Source organism: Triturus cristatus, chromosome 9 (genome assembly GCF_964204655.1).
Source record: "Triturus cristatus chromosome 9, aTriCri1.1, whole genome shotgun sequence".
Classification (NCBI taxonomy): domain Eukaryota; kingdom Metazoa; phylum Chordata; class Amphibia; order Caudata; family Salamandridae; genus Triturus; species Triturus cristatus.
Genome location: NC_140592.1, coordinates 140,949,942 through 140,970,485, shown reverse-complemented (window position 1 = coordinate 140,970,485; position 20,544 = coordinate 140,949,942). Strand labels below are relative to the sequence as shown.

Below are 20,544 nucleotides of genomic sequence, written 5' to 3'. Positions count from 1 at the left end.
GATGGAGCTGTCAGCTCCAAACACCAAGATCCCCATTCAATTTCAGCCAGTTCTCGCTCATCCATCTGCTGATCTCCCGCATACAAGCTCTGAACCTCTCCGTCACCTCATCCCAGTCATCAGATATGGACACAATGATCTGGGTATCGTCAGCATAGGAAGATACCTGGAAACCAAAAGAACTTACTAGTTTAGCTAAAGGAGCGACATACTAATTACATAAAGTGGGGCTAAAAGATGACCCCTGGGGAACCCCACAAGGAAGCTGAGGGGGTGCTCTGAATTCTCCGCAGCACAGATTGTTTTATTCCATAGGAAAAATTCCAACAGTCTAAGGGCCACCTCCTTCAGCCCTGCCTGTCGCAACCTCTGCACCAATAAAGATGGTGATACAGTGTCAAAGGCTGCTGACTGGTCAAGCAAAACCAGGATAGCTGCGGGTCCCTGATCTACTTGTCTTCAAATAAAATTAGAGGTAGCTATAAGTGCTGATTCAGTACTATGATTTTTCCTGAACTTGTTTTGGGAAAGGTCTAGTAGTTCTTGATCCAATAGGTACTTAGCTAATTCCTGGTTTAAAAGCTTCTCCAATGTCTTACCAGGAACAGGTAATAAGGAAATAGGGTGCAAGTTTGTCCAAATCTCATGAGTCTCCCTTGGGCTTCTTCTTTAAGGGAATGACAACCACCTCATTCCAGCTCTGGTGGTACACCCCAGAGTCCAGGACATCCCCTTAAGTCTTCTCTAGGCCTCTGCCATAAGAGCTGGAACTAGCTGCAGGACCCTGGGGGACAGGGGTCATCGGGAGAACCCAAGTTAGTGCCACCTAACAAGATTTTAATTATAGGCGCCGTCAGTGGGGAGAATCTGGCAAACCCATCAAGGTTAGAAGGCTCAGGGGCTCCACCTTCCTCACTAATAGGCGGCAATATGCCAGAGTCTACAGGGCTAGTGGTGATCAGAGGAAAATCAGCATAGATCTTCATGATCTTATCCTTAAAAGAATTTGGCTACTTAATTGCAGAAGACATGAGAATTTCCCACCCCCTGTTACATGGGAGGTGACATCAAGAGACGGGCAGTATTAAAAAGTTGTCTTGGGACACTGAAGGCTGACCTTTTCCTTAGGGAAATATATGCAGATTTGGCTATTTTAATCTCGCTTTTATATTTAAGAGTGAGCTCCCTCAGTTTGATTTTCTCTGCCAACTCCGGAGCTAGTCTCCATTTCTGCTCTTGCCTCCTACATTGTCTTTGAAGCTCCTTAAAAAAAACACAGGGCTGATGGTTTCTTCGTGCTCTTTGGACTGACCCTCGTCAAAGGCACCACCTCCTCCACCGCTGACCTATCCCAATAATTGAAATGATCTGCAAGGGCACCTGGGCCTCTCAGAGCCTTTTCCTTACACTTTTCAACAGCGTTAGCGAGCTCCCCCACTTTCGTTTTCCCCCAATTCCTGATACTCTTAATGGTATTCTGTGAGCTGTCTCTCATGCATGCCTTATCCACTTGAAATGAAATCAGGCTATGATCAGACCAGGATAGTGCCATAACACTCACCCATAATTAGGGTTTCTAGCTTGAAAATAATCCTGTCTAAAGGATGACTGGCTTTATGAGTAGCATACATGACTTGTTGAGTCAAGCCGAAGCTGCGTATGAGATCCAGGAAAGCCCAAATATCTGGTCCCTCGCTTTCTCCAGACAAAGATTAAAATCACCCAGAATAAGGACATTATTGCAAACAATAAAAGGTTCAAGCACTGGGTGCCACTTAGAAATTAATTCCCTTTTGGGACCTGGCGGACGATAAGTCAGCAGTCCCTCAAATAGTACTGAGTGCTTATTTTTGATTTTAAAGTGTCCCACCGCACAACCTTCAATGGCAGTGTTAACATTCTCAAGTGCGAAACTCAACAGATCTCTAAATATAATGGCCAGGCCTACCCACCTCCATGCACTTCTGTCCACTCTCACCACCCAAAAGCCTGGTGGTGTGGCACTAGCGAATTCTGGGCCAGAGTCCTCCTTGGCCCAGGTCTCTGTAATAAATAAACAATCCACTTGGGCTGTCCTGATCATCTCCATAATCTCCAGACTATGTTTAATCAGTGAACAGGCCATCACCAATGGTCAACAGAGGGCATCCTGAGGGGAAACAGTCATAACAACGCATGCCTTACATCGCATGCCTTTACAACGAGGCCGTTACAACGACCACGTTGTTACAAAGCGAACCATTACATCGCAAGTCGTTTCAACGACTTCCTGTAGGGTGCCCACTGGTGTTGGATTTAGAATCCAACACCTTCCCTGCTGTTGCACAAACTGGAGTAGGAATAGTACATTATGCTATTCATAAGTCCATCGCCCCCCACAGCAAGTCGTTGAAATGACTTGCAATGTAATCGTTTACGTCTTAACAACCAGGTTGTTGTAACAACCGCGTTGTAAAGGCATGCGATGTAACGCATGCGAAGTAAAAGTATATATTCATCCTGAGTCTTGGGATTCCTCTCCAACTGCTCAACTCCGGAGTACCTGGAGGAAGCCACCTCTGGTGGCGGCACTTCCCCAAAGAAAGGACTCTCAGTGGTCCAGCCACATAAAGGACAAGAACTCAACCCTCCCCCATCCGGGATTGATAATCTCTCCCCATCACACCTTCCCTTGGGCAGAAGGGTCATAAGGGCCTAAGTGTTTCATTAGATGGTGACTTTTCCGGTCTCCTTCAGAAAAAATAATAACATGGAAGGCAGAATTGAAACGGTTGGTGTTTTAAAATCATTATTAGCAAAACATCCACATCAGTGAATGTTTTTTTAATTTTAATGCGTTATTGCAAACTCACAGAAACAACATTTAGAGTATGGCACATTTTCTTTTTGCGCCACAGATATAAAACATTCAAAAAAATTTACCGTTGCTCCAGACTGCTACTGTGTATGCCAATTGCTTATTTTCTAAAGGGATTATTAGGATGATCGATTTCATAATTTCAAAAGCATATATGTCTTAATGAAGAAAGAGTTACATAGTATGATTTAAAACCTTGTTTTACAATGCGGAGCACAAATGAAAAAATATATACTAAAGGACACATGAAATAGTTGTTTTATATAAGAAAAAAGAACAATATTCCCAAATATGTACGAAGATAGACTGTTATACAAATATTCTTTCAGAACAGTTTCATTGAAGTTATAATACAGAAGAAAAGCAATGTCCCAATATTTATCACACAAAATATATTGCATAGTTGTCCTTGAAATCCATTGCCATAAACAAATTCTTGAATTATTTTCTCTTTTTTACACCAACTGCGATACAACAACAAGCTCTGTCAATCCTCTATGAAAGGTAAATTGATTCTCACTCTTGGAACTTCCGGTTAGCCACAATTTTCACACAAGAGAACTGAAGGAATTTTGGAGTACGCGACCCACTGTTGCAGTTTTGCAAACAATACCAGTAAAACTTGGTTCATATGAAGGTTGTAAGATGACAACACAACGGCGTGAGTCTATTGTTAGCTGAGGAAGCAAAAGTCGCAGCGGTTGACGCTAAACGACAGATACAACGAGCCGTTACTGATCCAAGAAAAGAAAGCAGCTACAGGCCATCAAATATTTGAGTTTGTAAACACTACAGAATCATAACACAAAGTATTCAGGGCAGAATTATGCTTTTTATCACTACATTGTATTTGTTTGTATCCATGTGAAGTTTCACCCACCTGATTTACAGACAAGTGGACCTTAAACATGTCCGCAATGGACACTACTCCATTTCTGTCGCTGACATCATCCTCCAACCGCCCGACGGTGTATGGGCATTGGAGGCTTGGTGATTCGACCGCCCACCCCATCTAGAGTGAGCGGTGGAATGATTCGAATGTACATAGCGATAAGGGGCAATGAAAACTGCAAAATGATCCCCAAACTATGGGAGATAACTCCAATGGAAGCTGGTCATTAGTTTTTAGGTCTCGCCTGAGCTAGCGCTTTAGCGCTGCTCTCGCGAGAGCTTTTGTAAAAGGGGGATCTGGAAGTGCAAACTAGTGCTTTTCAGGCCTCCAAATCCAGTGCATGTGCGCCGGGCGCGCGCACCATTTGGCAGCCTGAAAGCACTAGTTTGCACTTTCAAATCCCCCGTTTACAAAAGCTCATTTCGCGGCCGCTTTGATGAGAACATCAAAGCGGCCGGAAAGTGCTCACCATTTGCCACCCCCTCCCTTATCCCACTTCCCTCACAATGGCGACAGCTTGTTGTTGCTCTGCTGTGAACTTGTCGGTGTTGAGCTATCAAGCCTGCTCTCACTCTGCTTAGCCTACTAGCGCCACAAGGATGTCTGTGTCTCGCCGTCCCGGCCTTCAGTGGGACCTCAGTCGTCATATTACGCCCCAGGCAAATGACCAGTGCCTTGTCCAAGGACTCGCGCTGCACAGATGGTGCGCGCTGAGTCCGTCGTAATCATACTCCTTAAATGCGGCTGCCACTCCCTCTAAAACAGCCATGGGTTCGAGGCAGTCTGGCAGAGGATAATAACTCACCCTATCTTTGATGCTTAATTGTCTTGCTTCACCTCACTTCATATATCAGCACGGCACGCGCTTCTATGACACCGTGCTTCATGTTTTGGACAGCACGTTGCAAACAATGCTTGCTTATTTTGTCGCAGTTTGTTGAAGGGCCTCGCCTCCCTCGGAGCGCACACGGCCTCTGCAGCAGTGGTCCACCTCAATCCTTTGGCACCCTCTTTTCCGATACCGTACTTAATGGTTTGAGCAGCACGGTGCTAACAATGCTTGTAAATTTTAACACAGTTTGGCTAAAATAAACAGGCATTGTTAGCACTGTGCTGTCCAAAACATCAAATGCGGTAAACTAGGACACCGCCCTTCCATGTTTTGAGCAGCACAGTGGTATCGCGCGATCACTTTCACGTCGCAAACCTTTGTAGGTCTGGTTTACACAGCATTTGTGAAACCCTGCGTTTACGTGTTGGCATATAATATCCAGAACTATCAGCTTTGCCAGTGCTTGTTTCTAGCGATGCTAGAATCGCTTATTGATGTTATTAGATTTGCTCAGTTACACACATCTTTAAAAGTGAGCTCCCACTGAAAATTCAGCTATCTTTCATTTCAAATATTCAGGAGTGGTAAGATTTGTCAAGTATGTACTGTAGAGAGAATGATGCATGCAGAAATGCAAATCTCTCGACTAAGGGTTTTGTTTTATTTACATGTCGGCACCATCAAGTAACAAAAATTCGTACTGCAACCTGAAAGTACAATTCAGTCGAATAAACAGACGTTTAATTCCTCTGTAGCTTCAATTTCACACCCCTTCTATAATGGCAAGCAGATTTCTCGAACAAGCTGCCAATGCACATCATGAGTGCACGGAGATTGGCTGCATAATCTTCCCCACTTCCCCCATCCATCTTGGTCTAACCAGGCCTGCCAACCTGAGAAACGTTTTCACTGCGGGAGATGGAGGGGTTTGGACAAGGGTATTTCTTTTAGCTCACTCACTTCACTACCCAAACAGCCTGGGTGGGGAAATGGAAGGGGCATGGCAAAGGAGATGGGTGGAGCTTAGTGCCCGTTGTTACCCAAGAAGCTTACCCCGCCCCTTTATTTATGCATTTTATATAGCGCGAACTTTACCCAGAGGTTTCAGAGTTACAATAACAAAACACAAAACAAAGGCCTCTGAGCTGCCTCTACTACTCTGAAAAGGATTCGGAACCCATCATGAACAAGGCGAGCGCAGAGCCTCCAACAAACGAGCTGCAGAGCACACCTACTATATGCTTACGCTTCCATACGTAAGCAAACTATTGAAATCGTGGATACCAGTTGAATGCTAGGCCTGCCAGGTACTCTTGAGAAGTATCGTGTGGCCTATGGGTAATCAAGAATACCCTCTCTATAAGGACTGCGTCATAGTAAAAAAAAACCAGCTGGATGTTACCGCCTTGTCACCAGACTCAGGCCCTCAAGGGAACACACAAAGACACTCCGCATGACGGTTAGAATTATAAAATATTTATTGTCTCTGCTAAAAGTCACACAACACTGTCTAAAAAAAAGTTCACAATGTGTATTGTGGCATGACATGAGGACCAATCTTATGCTGGTACAGGGAGTAAAATCCACACCTAAGTCGGGTAGCATAATGCCAGCAAGCCTTTACAAAGCCCAGTTTTGTGCAAGGTAAACAAAAGCAAGCATTAACTTCAAGAGACCGTTGTTTTTAGCACAATAATATGAAGTCACTGCTTGTTCCCTTGTTACAAACACCATGATCACGAGACCAAGACCCTGAGTGACAATGACGGTTATCCTTGAGGTACCATTTTGCAGTGGAAGTAACAACAAACAGGACCCCAGGACTGAACTGTGAATATTAGGGGCTGTATTACGCATGATAGCCCCGGCGCTAGTTGTTGATGTGCGCCAGAATATACGCCCGATCGCACTATGAAGGATCGGTTTATAATGGGCAGTGATGTTGGCGCAGACTTCGAGCTCTGTTTGTGTGTTTGCGTCTGTGCGCATATTGTATCAGCTCACAGACGCAAACGCACATAAACACAAACCTATTCTGGCGCACATTGACAACTAGCGCCGGCAACGTCATGCGTAATACGGCCCCAGGAGCACTGAATCTCAGGTGAAGTTATATCGAAGCAAGCTACAAAACCAAAAGCTTTCATGGCTGCTAGGTTTTAGGATAGCAAGGAGTCCTCGCTGGCACCAAAGAGAACCACCGCTTGCTTCAGTTGCCAGCAGGGCTCTTTGATAACTAGTCCGAAGACCTTTTTATGTTGGACTAAATTCAAAAGGCCTCCACAGCCGACTGTTTAAATGATTGCACTCCTTGGAATCTTTCCTGCCCATATTGTGATGATGTTTCCCCATTTGCTTGCATTTTGTGGATTCCATTTCACATAAGTTTACCAGTTCTCCGCTGTTAGAGGGCTCGCACCCACAGTTATTTGAATGCACCTCTACCGGAGCCTACGGCAGAGGATCTTTCCATGCTCTGTAAATGCCAGCATAGTTCGATAAAAGCGCTTCCTTGGGGAACGGACCATCTGCGCAGTTAGAAAGGAAAGCCTCATGGTTGAGCACCAATTTAACAAAGAAATTTGAAACCCGAAGAGTTTGTGTTGATCCTTCAAGCTCTCGCTCGCCCATAAATGGTTACAAAGAGGATATCATCCAATGTGACATGCTGGTAGTGATTCATGAACCTCAACATTTTACTTCTGTTTGATAAGTCAAGAAGACCTTGCAAATTATAGAGGAGGTTAACGGTATGATAATTTTGGTCCTCTTCACTCCTCATCTACCCATGTACTGCCCCCTACTCTTCTTTATTGTCATTAAGGATGCTGACTTGAAGCATTAAGTCCTGACATGGCTAGATCTGGAGATAGGGTTTCTCTTGTTCCATGCAACTCCCTGGTACCACATTTCCCCAGAGCAAACTTTTTCTATGGTTAGGTTTGACAAGTCATATCTTTCAGGTTGAGTATTGGGTAGGCCTGATATTTATTTATATCTATCCAGTAGGTTTAGCTCAAATATTTTTGCACCTGTTCTTAACATTGTCGGCGACCTTATCCAGTTCTGGGACCAGTCTTGGCTCATTTACTTTGCATTTATATGTAAATAGCTTTACTTGTTTTGGCCTTGGCGCATAGGGAGATAAAGTTATTTGCCCAGAATCACAGGATGTTGAGCCTACGAGGAGGCTCAAACATGGCCCCCTCCGCTCCAAAGTTGGCTGCTTTGGCAGTTATGCCACACCTTCTCTTTGTTATATCGACTTTAAAAAAAGAAAAAAAAACTTGTACGATGATTAAAAAATGTTTAGGGTATGTGGGCATGCCAGTGGGGGATAATGTACTGCATTGCTAAACACTTATAAGGTCCCAAAGGCGAGACCTATTGGCTATGCCAATGCTTGTTGTAGTTTCCAAACAAATTCTAGCTTTGGTATTTTTGTTTTTGAAAATACAAAAACATGTTCAGTTTGACAGATGGTACCATCATTATGACGTTCCCAACACAGTCATTGACTAACGTATGACAATCCCAACTTTAAAGGTGTTAAACAACTGCACACAAGTGCGACCGTCACTACCTATTTTAGGATTTATAGGTGAGTCAGAGAACCCATGCAATTTTCCAGGTGCACTCGACGGCAACTAAGTGGCAAACGTTTTACCTCTGACAGATACAATTCGTTCATTCTGACCTTTTAGAAGCACTGCACTTACGAATGGGGCCTGGCACACCTATAAAGGGAAATTACTCTCAAGCGCATTTCACTGGTGACGCAATCGGTTATCCTTGAATTACAATGCTCGCCCTTCTTCATAGAGGTTCAGTGTGCGACTCCTCTTAGACCCTGCCCCCACAAGCCGCAGGCTCAGCAGCCGCCATTCTGCATGCGATTAAGATTTCATGAGGGCAGCAGCAGGACGGAACTTACTTTCAGCCTCCATGAAAGCCTCGGGAAGGTAGGTGAAGCCGCTCTCGTGCTCCAGCGGATTGCCACAGCTGGCGTGCTCCCCAGGACGCTGGAGGTTAATTACTGTCTTAATGCGGCATCTTAAGCAAGGAACAAATCAATTACATTATTTAGTTCATCACTGTAGACATATACACAGACTAAAAGCACAAAATGGCCAGCTCGGGGAAATTATGATGGAAAGGAAAATGCTTCATGCAAATAGATTAACCAAAAACATTAACATTGGGTTACAAAATGATTGCTAGCTGGGATTAATGAGAGATGGGCACCTTTGAAATTGTGCAATGATGTTATATTTTTCGAGGATTTCAGTTGAGGGGCGTGCCATTGCTAGTATGTTTTCAGTAATCCTGTAAAAAAAGAAAACAAAGCTCAATTTGTTTTAATTTCATTGTGGCTAATTAAACTACAAAAAACTGGTACATATGTTTAACGGGAACACCTGGGTCACCTTGCTTTGTACTTTACAACCGATCGTTTGCTACAGTTTCATACTCAAGGGCAGCTTGGTGGGGAATCTAGCTTCATTCCATTTGGGCCTCACTAGCATGCAGATCCCTCCAGAAGGAGCAATGATTGTGACGTAGGTCTTTCCAGCACACATTACTGTGTCGTATAGGTTTATTTTGATTTGGATATTTCATTGAAAGAGAACATTGTCCCAAGGGCAGTGGAGTATGTTACAGATTATATTTTTATAGCAGCACGATCAATCTTGACGTGCTGCACATGGAACAGCACAGCCTTACTGGGTGGAAGGGCCAATTTAAATCAGAACGCTCATCCTCAATGGCCTGAGAATGTTCAAAAGGTACACTGAACTTTTATTTTATACAACACGCATGCATTAAGAAAAAATGTGATTCCTGTGACAATTAAGTAGGTGAATACGAGTTTGGCAGTCCAAAAGGACCGCCAAACCTGCGGTGGTACGGCAGCTACGACACACCGGCGGTCCGACCGCCTTATTTTGAGTTAGACAGTTGGACAGCCGCAGGCCTGCAGCAACACCATCAGAGAATGGCGGTTCCTCGACAGTGTTGCAGCAGTGTGAGGCAGTAATTTGGTGGCAGTGCCGTTGTGGCACCACTAAGCATATTACGAGTTTCCTCACTGCAAGCCTTTTCATGGTGAGGGAACCAAGGGGGCCCTACAGGTTCCCTGGTGCCTCAGGGTCATGTGGATGCATGTAGGGGGGAACATGGTGTGCCCCCATCTGCACACACACCCAGTTCCTGCACTGCATGGACTTGACAGTCCATGCCGTGCAGGAACTTGCATTGGTGTTCCCATTGCGATGCTTTTTCAATAGTCACTGCTGTGGGAAGGCCTAAGGACCACCTGTCACACAACGAGAAAACTCATAATCAGGGAGGCAGCCGGAGGTGAGGTAGCGGGCGGTGGCATGCCATGGATTCTGGCAAAATGTTTACTACCTATGGTTTTAATGGTGGGTCTTCCATAACATATTACGAGCATTTATGCTTGCAGTCTGGCTATCTTTCACATATTATTAGACAAACCAGGACATGTGGGCATTTTCAGTGACATTCTGATTATCCCTAGTAAAATAATGGCCAATATATGTGCCATTGTGGTCACTTTTGATGCTCACTCCGGCACCGGCAGGGCCCGTGGGTAGGTCACAAACCTAACTGTGCTCCAACACATTATGACAATACGCTAAGTCCGCGTACGCCTTGCCTGGTCCGATTGGGGCCGCTGTCTCTTCTAACCCTTGGTCTAACCCCCAGGAGATTTCCAGTAAGTCTATGTAACATATACAGGGCATGCTGCATACACTCTTTACTCACCCGTCCCTGTGAGTAGAATTAGGTCCTCCTGGTCTTGAAGAAATACAAAGATCCGCTAGGGACTGTTAAAGGCATGAAACATGTTGACCTTTATACCTACACATATTGCAGCTGAATAGACCATTATATCTATTTTATGCTCTAAGCACATGTTTATCCTTGGCAAAGGGATCCTACTATTAAATTTAGCCCTTGCTTGGATCCCTTTAGTCATTTTTAACACACTTAACTCTCACCCATTCTACTCACATCTTGTCACTCACTCATGCACATCACATCGGCGTAAAAGAAAAGGTCTCCTGCAAAGAGACCCTTTGATGGGCCCATTGGGCATTACAGCGCTAGCCCAACGAGGAGCTGCCTGATGATGAAGCATGACACCCCACTGGGTGTGTGAGGGCCCTTGCTAAAAGGGGCACTTCCCTCCGCTATCCACTCTCCTAACCTAGATCCCACAAAGGAACAGCACACTCCTTGTTCACATTTTTGGCGATAATCTGACCATCGCTGGTAAATAGTAACACTCCATGAAAAACTATGGGTATTCTAAACAACATTCTTAACATACCTGGCATGATGCTGTGCTTCTCTGCTATATTATGGATTTTCTTTCCATGCTATGGCTATCCATAACATAAGGGTGGCCTTGATACAAGATTACCTATCCTTGGCACTGAAGGATATCATTCTGTTTCCCCCAGTCATAACAGAGACGAAAACCCTTAGCCTTTCACAGCAATCACTGGTATTTGATTATAGGAAATGGGTATGAAAATAAGAATCTGTCCGTGTGTGACAGTACTAAAAAAATTAATATTTCAGGGCACAAAACACAGCTTTTTTCCATGAAAAGAAGTTTCCGTTTGAGGGAATTTGAGTTAATATTGAAAATTCGGTATTTGATCATAAAACGTCTTTTTCAGAAACTAATATGCTGGAATTTCCGAAAAAGTCACTGCATTTAAGAAATCTATTTCAAAGCAGGTATTTGAGGGACAATAATTCATGCGGAGTTCCGGAGGTGTATTGCTTACATCGGTTGCTTAAGGCCAGAAGGCAGTTACTGCTCAGGCACTTAATTCAAGATTCGTGTGTTGGAATTTCATCATCAAAATAATAAAACTTGCTATGACATGTACAGACCTGTCTCATCTGTAGTTTCTATCTAATTGAACAGCAACACTACTGTCTCAGCCACTAGGATTTGCTTACTTCGGTGTCTATGGCCTGTGATTGTGAGATTTGCATAACTTTTGATTTTCCCACTTTGTCACTCTGATCAGAAATCCAGAAAAAAAATAAGAAGGAGAACTTACAGTGAAGATGCAGGATTCGAAAATTAGGTGAAGGAAGCTGCTATGTATACATTTTGACAAACAAGCAGTCAATGTAAATATTTTTTCACTTTTTCTCATATGCATATGTGACAAAACTAATTAAAAAAAGAAAATAAGCTGTCGCCTAAACATGCCGGCCATACACTTTGAATAATAATGTTTTAATTTAAACTAAATTACGAATTGCATTCAATTGTAATAGCACAGAAAGATGCTTCTTAGCAGGAAGGCAGGCTAACAACAAATAAAGAATATTTTTTTTTGTTTTAATGCATATCACAGGAAAATCTTACTATTGGCACAAAGAGAATGCACTATTGGTTTTGAATTATTGCAACCTGGAGACAAAGTTTATAAACATAACGTGGCTAAAAAGAAATTTAAAAAAGGAGACAGAAAAAAAGAAAAAAGTATTCGCAAAGCAACACATTGGCACATAATCTAAGACGCAAAATGCTCTTCTTTTTAGGTGGCTGTACATATGTGTACTACGTGGGGCTGGCATGACAGCTAAGCTGTCTCTGCGCTAGAGCTAATGATGGGCCAAGTAGATTTGCATAACCAAATTTTTCTTAAACTGCTTATGATATAAACAACTCTTTAGCAAATTTTGGGGAATTGTTTTGAAAAATCCATGATTTTGACACCATTTTTTCAAGATTTTCTTGGGGAGGATAAGCCTCAAGGTACCAGGCAAGGTAAGACATGTATGGCACTCCACAAAAGTATTTGAATAGTTCATATAGAATCTTTGCGTTTTTAGGTCGAGCCTGGGCAGCGCATGCGTTGCTCTGCGAGCCATGCTGTGTTGGAGTATGGGCTTGAAGCCCCGCCTACTCTCCGCCCATATTTGTCATTGGCTTGTCGCATTGTCCTTCATAAATTCTGGCTTCTGATTTGTAAATAGGCTTGTTAGTCCCTCCTTAATACAGCCTAGTTTTCATTTGTAACCTCCCATGAGGACCGACCTTTTTACTTCGGTTGTTACATAGTAACTCTTATTTAGTCTGTAAGCATAATTTTCTTTCATGCATTTCTCCTACTGCAGGCACAACATGCTTTCCTGCAACATTCAGCCCGCCATATGCGCTTTCACAGGACGCTTTTACCAAAAAAAAAGCATTTGTTTGTCAACTTAACAAACAAAGCTTTTTTTGGTAAAAGCCCCCATACTGTGCTCTCACTTTAATAGCGACCTTGGACCATTCTTTAGACACAGCTTGTCTAAAGAAAGGGGTGTGGCCTCTATTAGCGTTAAAGCACAGCATGGGGCGCTTGTAAACAACAAGCTTTTGCAATGCAATAGGTCTCCGATTTTAGAAACTTTGACCTATTGGTATTGTAAATGACATTGTCTTTTATTATTGCAGGTTTTTTAAACACGTAAATAAAAGGCATTGTAATTTACAATGCCAATAGCTCAAAATCTCGCAATTGCGAGACCTATTGCAATGCAAATGCTTGTTTTGTGATCTATGTTAAAATTGTCAATAAATGTGTCATATGGACTTATTTCTTCAAGACGTTGTGGGGAAATCCGCCCATCAGGCCCTCTGAGAGGCAGTCAGGCGTGCCTGCTAAATCCTATTTGAGGTAGTTGGTTATACCCCAGCACTTTCAAAGTTCACCTACCATCCAAATTGTGCTTCTCAAGAAAATTCCAAAGGGCATAAAAGGATGCAGACCAAATATAACATCAGTATTAGACACCAGAATGTGTATTAAGACTATTGGGACACGGTCCTTCAAAAAACAGCAAAACTAATTTTGAAGGTGCAGTATAACAAGCAAGCATACTGTGACTTTTGCCTAATGAAATTGTTAAGCAATGTTGCATGATGAGCACTCTGGTGTGACACCATAAAGGTACCTTGAGAAGAGCTACATTCTGGGCGGAGTGATATCACACGGTTCAGGGCTGCGGTGTGTGATCTTTTCACGCCAGTTAATGTTAGAGTTTTTGAGAAAGCTCAATTATCTGCACTGCTCGAACAGTCAATCACATATTCGGATATGGCATCATAGCTCTCCTCTCAGATGTAAATGTCCATTTTTAAATGCCTCCTTTCTGAGGTTTAGGCCCATGCCAAAGAGAAGACTCTGCCCAAGTCTATATCATGAGTCAGGGCGGAAGAGATGCAATGCTGTTAAAATTCACCAGTTGAGGAGAAAATGGAATTGTAGAGAAAGAACAAAATTACTGCAATGATAAGAACGTAGAGCTTGCCTCAGTTCAGCCACCTCAAAGAGACCACTTAATGTGTGGTTGGCTCGATTTAACTGCTGCCAGTCAATTAAATGCTTTCAGTATTTGTATTTATTAAGCGCATCAATCATACCAAGGGATATCACGGCGCTGGAAAGCATTGTCCTGATATAATAGTGAACAACTGGACCAGCAGACTAGAGTAATCAGCTAATATAAAGCTTCTGCAAAACTTGAGTTGTGCTCCCAACATCCCACTATCTAAGTTAGCTAGCCCTACAGCCAGCTACTCCCAGCAAATAACAAGGAAGTGAGACTTTAGTGCCATTTAGCCCATTGCATAGTACAACAAGGGCACCAAAGTTAGGTCGACCAGGGACCCTGGGAATCAATTATTTTGAACAACAACGGTCCCTAGAAGGTTCAAGATAGGAAACCAAAGGAATGAATGAATATAGACTCAATCAGTACTATATTAAGCGTACTTGTCCAGCCGGACAGAGGTCAAGTATTTACTTATAAACAGATAAACAATTGTTTAAACATTAATACATAAAGTGGGACACAAGTCTGTGTCCTATTTAACCAACCAGAAACAATACAAAAACAAAACAACAGGGGGCTCAGGCAAAGCTCATGGTTTGTTGCAAAGGAACAATAAACATTTTCAAAGAACAAATCGCGAAAAACACCTTTACAATATTCAAATGAAGAATTTAGAACGTATAAGGTGTTTTTAAAGTGTCGACGGCGTTTCGATCCATTGGGCAAATATAAGGATCATCATCAGGACAGGGAGTATTATGCCTGTACAGTAGAGCCTTATTAACCGGTATGAAGGAGGACTTGGGAATAGTCCAGAGACCGGAATTGGAGCAGCGTCAAGTGACAGCTGCAGCAGAGGGCGGATATTTGGATCGAGGCAGAGTGTTGACGGACCCAGCATCTAGCCTGTGACATTACCAATTGGCCATCGTGCCCTCGAGCACGCACACGCGGCTCTCAACACTCTGCCTCGATCCAAATATCCGCCCTCCGCTACAGCTGTCACTTGACGCTGCTCCAATTCCTGCCTCTGGACTATTCCCATGTCCTCCTTCATACCGGTTGATAAGGCTCTACTGTACAGGCATAATACTCCCTGTCCTGATGATGATCCTTATATTTCCCCAATGGATCGAAATGCCGTCGACACTTTCAAAACACCTTATACGTTCTAAATTCTTCATTTGAATATTGTAAAGGTGTTCAACGCGATTTGTTCTTTAAAAATGTTTATTGTTCCTTTGCAACAAACCATGAGCTTTGCCTGAGCCCCCTGTTGTTTTGATTTTGTATTGTTTCTGGTTGGTTAAATAGGACACAGGCTTGTGTCCCACTTTATGTATTAATGTTTAAACGATTGTTTATCTGTTTATAAGTAAATACTTGACCTCTGTCCGGCTGGACAAGTCCGCTTAATATAGCACTGATTGAGTCTATATTCATTCCTTTGGTTTCCTATCTTGAACCTTCTAGGGACCGTTGTTGTTCAAAATAATTTAGCCCATTGCAGCTGGCTGCAATGTAGTAGAAGATTCCATGCTATGATGCAGAATGGTGGCATTATAACTCACTAGAAATACTGTGGGGTTCTTAAAAACAATTCTCCAATAGCTGTCACTGTTTCCCCTGCCCAGCCTTCCACAATGAATGAAGCTGCAAGTGCAGGCATGTCTGTGTACGGTCGAGGTGCCACATGCACTATTGTTGGCCACACCCCTGGAGGAGAAAGAACATGACCAGGAGCAGAAATTAATGCATGTCTGTGTGTGCGGTCTATGTACCACATGCACTATTGATGGCCACACCCCTGGAAGAGAAAGGGTAGGATTTAATGTATGTCTGTATACGATCCAGGTGCCACATGCACTATCGATGGCTACACCACTGGAGGAGAGAGAGCATGGTCAGGGGCAGGAATTAATGCATGTCTGTGTGCTGTCCATGTGCCACATGTACTATTGATGGCCGCACCCCTGGAGGAGAGAAAGCATGGCATGGGCAGGAATTTATGCATGTCTGTGTATGGTCCAGGTGCCACATGCACTATTGATGACCACACCCAGAGAGGAGAGAGAGCATGAACAGGGGCAGGAACTGATACGTATGTGTACGGTTCAGGTGCCACATGCACTATTGATGGCCACACCCCTGGAGGAGAGAGCGCATGGCCAGGGGCAGGAATTAATGCAGGTCTGTGTAGGGTCCAGGTGCCACATGCACTATTGATGGTCACACCCCTGGAGGAGAGAGGGCATGGCCAGGGGCAGGAATTAATACATGCCTGTGTACGGTCCAGGTGCCACATGCACTATTGATTGCCACACTGCTGGAGGAGAGAGAGCATGGCCACGGGCAGGAATTAATACTTGTCTGTGTACGGTCCATGTGCCACATGCACTATTGATGACACATCCCTGGGGGAGAGAGTGCATGGCCAGGGGCAGGAATTAATGCATGTCTGTGTACGGTCCAGGTGCCACATGCACTATTGATGGCCACACCCCTGGAGGAGAGAGTGCATGGCCAGGGGCAAGAATTAATCCTGTCTGTGTATGGTCCATGTGCCACATGCACTATTGATGGCCATACCCTTGGAGGAGAAAGTGCATGGCCAGGGGCAGGAATTAATGCCGTCTGTGTATGGTCCAGGTGCCACATGCACTATCGATGGCCACACCCCTGGAGGAGAAAGTGCAGGGGTAGGAATTAATGCATGTCTGTATATGGTCCAGGTGCCACATGCACTATTGATGGCCACACCCCTGGAGGAGAGAGGGCATGGCCAGGGGCAGGAATTAATGCAGGTCTGTGTACGGTCCAGGTGCCACGTGCACTATTGATGGCCACACTCCTGGGGGAGAGCGCGCATGGTCAGGGCAGGAATGAATGCTGTCTGTGTATGGTCCAGGTGCCACATGCACTATTGATGGCCACACCCCTGGAGGAGAGAGGGCATGGCCAGGGGCAGGAATTAATACATGTCTGTGTGCAGTACATGTGCCACATGCACTATTGATGGCCACACCCCTGGAGGAGGGAGAGCATGGCCAGGGGCAGGAATTAATGCATGTCTGTGTACGGTCCAGGTGCCACATGCAGTATTGATGGCCACACCCCTGGAGGAGAGAGGCCAGGGGCAGGAATTAATACATGTCTGTGTGCAGTCCATGTGCCACATGCACTATTGATGGCCACACCCCTGGAGGAGAGAGAGCATGGCCAGGGGCAGGAATTAATGCATGTCTGTGTACGGTCCAGGTGCTGCATGCACTATTGATGGCCACACCCCTGGAGGAGAGAGGGCATGGACAGGGGCAGGAATTAATGCAAGTCTGTGTACGGTCTATGTGCCACATGCACTATTGATGGCCACACCCCTGGAGGAGAGAGGGCATGGACAGGGGCAGGAATTAATGCAGGTCTTTGTACGGTCTATGTGCCACATGCACTATTGATGGCCACACCCCTGGAGGAGAGAGGGCATGGACAGGGGCAGGAATTAATGCAGGTCTGTGTACGGTCTATGTGCCACATGCACTATTGATGGCTGCACCCCTGGAGGAGGGAGCGCATGGCCACGGGCGGGAATTAATGCATGTCTGTGGACGGTCCAGGTGCCACATGCACTATTGATGGCCACACCCCTAGAGGAGAGAGGGCATGGACAGGGGCAGGAATTAATGCAGGTCTGTGTACGGTCCAGGTGCCACATGCACTATTGATGGCCACACCCCTGGAGGAGAGAGGGCATGGCCAGGGGCAGGAATTAATACATGTCTGTGTACGGTCCATGTGCCACATGCACTATTGATGGCCGCACCCCTGGAGGAGAGAGAGCATGGCCAGGGGCAAGAATTAATGCTGTCTGTGTACAGTCCATGTGCCACAAGCACTATCGATGGCCACACCCCTGGAGGAGAGAGGGCATGGACAGGACTTATACATGTCTGTGTGCGGTCCATGTGCCACATGCACTATTGATGGCCACACCCCTGGAGGAGAGAGTGCATGGGCAGGATTTAATGTATGTCTGCATACGGTCCAGGTGCCACATGCACTATCGATGGCCACAACCCTGGGGGAGAGAGAGTATGGCCAGGAATTAATCTGGGTTATGATGTGTTTTGGGATTTTGTTCGCTATCAGCCTTGCAGTTTTGTGAACACTCCTGTTGTGGCTATGCACCAGGGCGGGGGGGATACAAGGCAAAGGAAGATATCACTTAACCTAGGACTGAAAAAAATCTTACATCGGCACTGCCTAACAAAGATGTAAATTAAGGAAGTTGTAAACACTGCTGTCTTAATAACAGCTTCCAATGTACATAATTTGAACAAAAGGTAGAAGTGCTGAACAGTTGTTTTCTCCAATCATAGCAACAGAAATGTGTCCATATTTTAAAACCTGAAGTGAAAGTTGTTCTCATTCAGCTGTCTTTAAAACAAAGTATTGCTAAACCCAGTAGGTCTTCCATCTTTAAGGTTAAGGCGGACATATTTGTTTCGCCAGGGGCCTGGCGGCAGCTGCACAGCACTACTGGCTCACACGCTTCCCTTTTTCTGCAACTGCGCACTTTATTCTTTATATTTTTATTCTACCATTCTGAAGTAGTCAACAACCTTGTTGGAACAAAAGAAAAAATAGACAAGATGGCACTGGTGCTGGGAGAGGGACAGGGATGGGGGCAGCAAGCAATTGGGGAGCGTGACCGGGGCAAACGCCCGAGAAAAATAATAATTCCAGGGTATGTGGGAGGGGTACATTTTTTGGGTGTTCACATCCACAAAATGCCGTGGAGTGATATTATACAATAAGTAAGAACCCACATGAAGGACTCTAGTGTTTATGATTGCCACTATTTAGTGTTGTGTGTCGCTATCGTTTTCTTCTGACAACTAATGTGACACAGCTTTTCAATATAATGTGCTCTGATGTCTTTCTGGCTAGGCGCACGCTGGTTTGTGCAGTAATAAAATAAATAAATACGTTTTTTTTCACTGCAAGACTTTGAAAGGACAAAAGTCCAGACAGAATGCTCACATGTGAACTATGGACACTAAAAGTTTGAGGGTGCACGCCTGCAGCCTAAAATTCCAATGTACTTGAATTTTAGCAACTGCGTTTTATTGCACATAAGTCTGCTCCTTTTACTGCGCCTGAGTGAATCACTCCTGTGTTTATGACACAGATGCTACAAGATTTGGGAAGAGCATAGAATGATGAGGAGTTTATAACAACAATAAGGCGCTTTGTGAAGGAACTTTAAAGGGGAATTTTCCTTTCAGCAACGTAGACATTTTTAAGAAATTGGAAATATACGCACCCCTTTTCAACTATAAGAAATTGGTAATATACGCACCCCTTTTCAACTATAACAATGTCAAGACAGCATAAAATAAACAGTTCCTTTCTTCATAACGGCTGTCAGTATACAAAGTCTTACTTTGCACTAGGTGTGTGTTTTGTAACGCCGGGTCGCCATAGTAGGTATATGTGTAATGCGCCCTTACCATGAGGAGTACAGCCCCTTCACGGCTTGCTCCTCGTCGCTCCACCGGGCCGGGTTCTCGTACTTGCACGCCCGGCCTCCGCACGTCATCGAGCACTGCATGTGCCCCGGGATTACATGCCGCAAGCGCTCGCCCACTTTGGTGTACTTCGAAGTTGGGCGCCTTGAACTTCCTGCAATAGAACAACGACAAATATTATACTTATGCAACTGAATGGAGTTTCCATCAAATCACCTACGTAGGAGCCTTAAAATAGTGTCTGGTGTCCGAATCATTGGCACTTAAGCGCTAGTAAATAAAAATAAATAAATAAAACGTTACTTTTCGACTCTTTGACGCTGGTGGGCATCTCCATGTTGTCCACGGACGCCACGGCCACCATGACCCTGTGCGTGGAAGACGAGAGCTCCTCTATGACCGAGCTCCGCCGTCTCTGCAGCACTCGGTGCACAGTCTCCGTGGCCGAGTGCCTCCTGCCCTGCATGAAGGAGTTCAGGGCGTGCACAGCCGAGAGGCGCCTGGGAGAGCCCTGCATGGTGCTGGCTCTGTGCTGAGCTCGCGCCGGCTGGGAGCAGAGCTGCGCGCGGCATCAAACTTCCTCCTCAGCACCAACTTCGAGATGTGCCCTTGAATCCATCAGATCAAACACTAGCTGGGGATAGGTTGGGCTGTTTCCTTAGCAACGGGTAGTCACTAACTGGAAAACTGTTCCAGTGACATTCGAATAAGCAGCAACAATGTGATATACGTATACTCCATGCTCTTGATAAAGAAACGGTGTCTTTGCTGGTTTATTGGAAAACTGAACTGAAAATATTTTTTTAAAAGTGAGACTTCAAGCGCGCAAAACGAATAGATTAAAATTATATTGTGCAGTTTGCAGGTGTTCTTGTTACCACTTTAAGTAAAAGTGATGTATGGCATCTCACAGGCTTCTGAATACATTGGAAGAAGTCTAGTGAAGCCCTCACCCAAGTGACAGTTTTATTGGTGATTCTGTGAAACAGGATTTTGCACGTACAAGTGAACTGGTTAAATTTTGGCAACATTATCCAATGTGCCCCACCAAAAAATG

The 20,544-nt window shown here is 44.6% G+C and overlaps 1 protein-coding gene across 2 annotated transcripts in view; it reads right to left on the bottom strand.

The window, feature by feature from the left end:
* PTPDC1 (protein tyrosine phosphatase domain containing 1) overlaps nt 1-20,544 on the bottom strand; it is a 350,874-nt gene that overhangs the window by 117,059 nt on the left and 213,271 nt on the right. For both annotated transcript variants that reach the window (XM_085624576.1, XM_085624575.1), the window contains 3 exons: nt 19,470-19,641; nt 8,827-8,907; nt 8,516-8,634 (listed from right to left, as the gene is read on the bottom strand). In XM_085624576.1, coding sequence (XP_085480702.1) covers nt 8,516-8,634; nt 8,827-8,907; nt 19,470-19,641 — 372 coding nt within the window. The remainder of the gene's footprint in view (nt 1-8,515; nt 8,635-8,826; nt 8,908-19,469; nt 19,642-20,544) is intronic.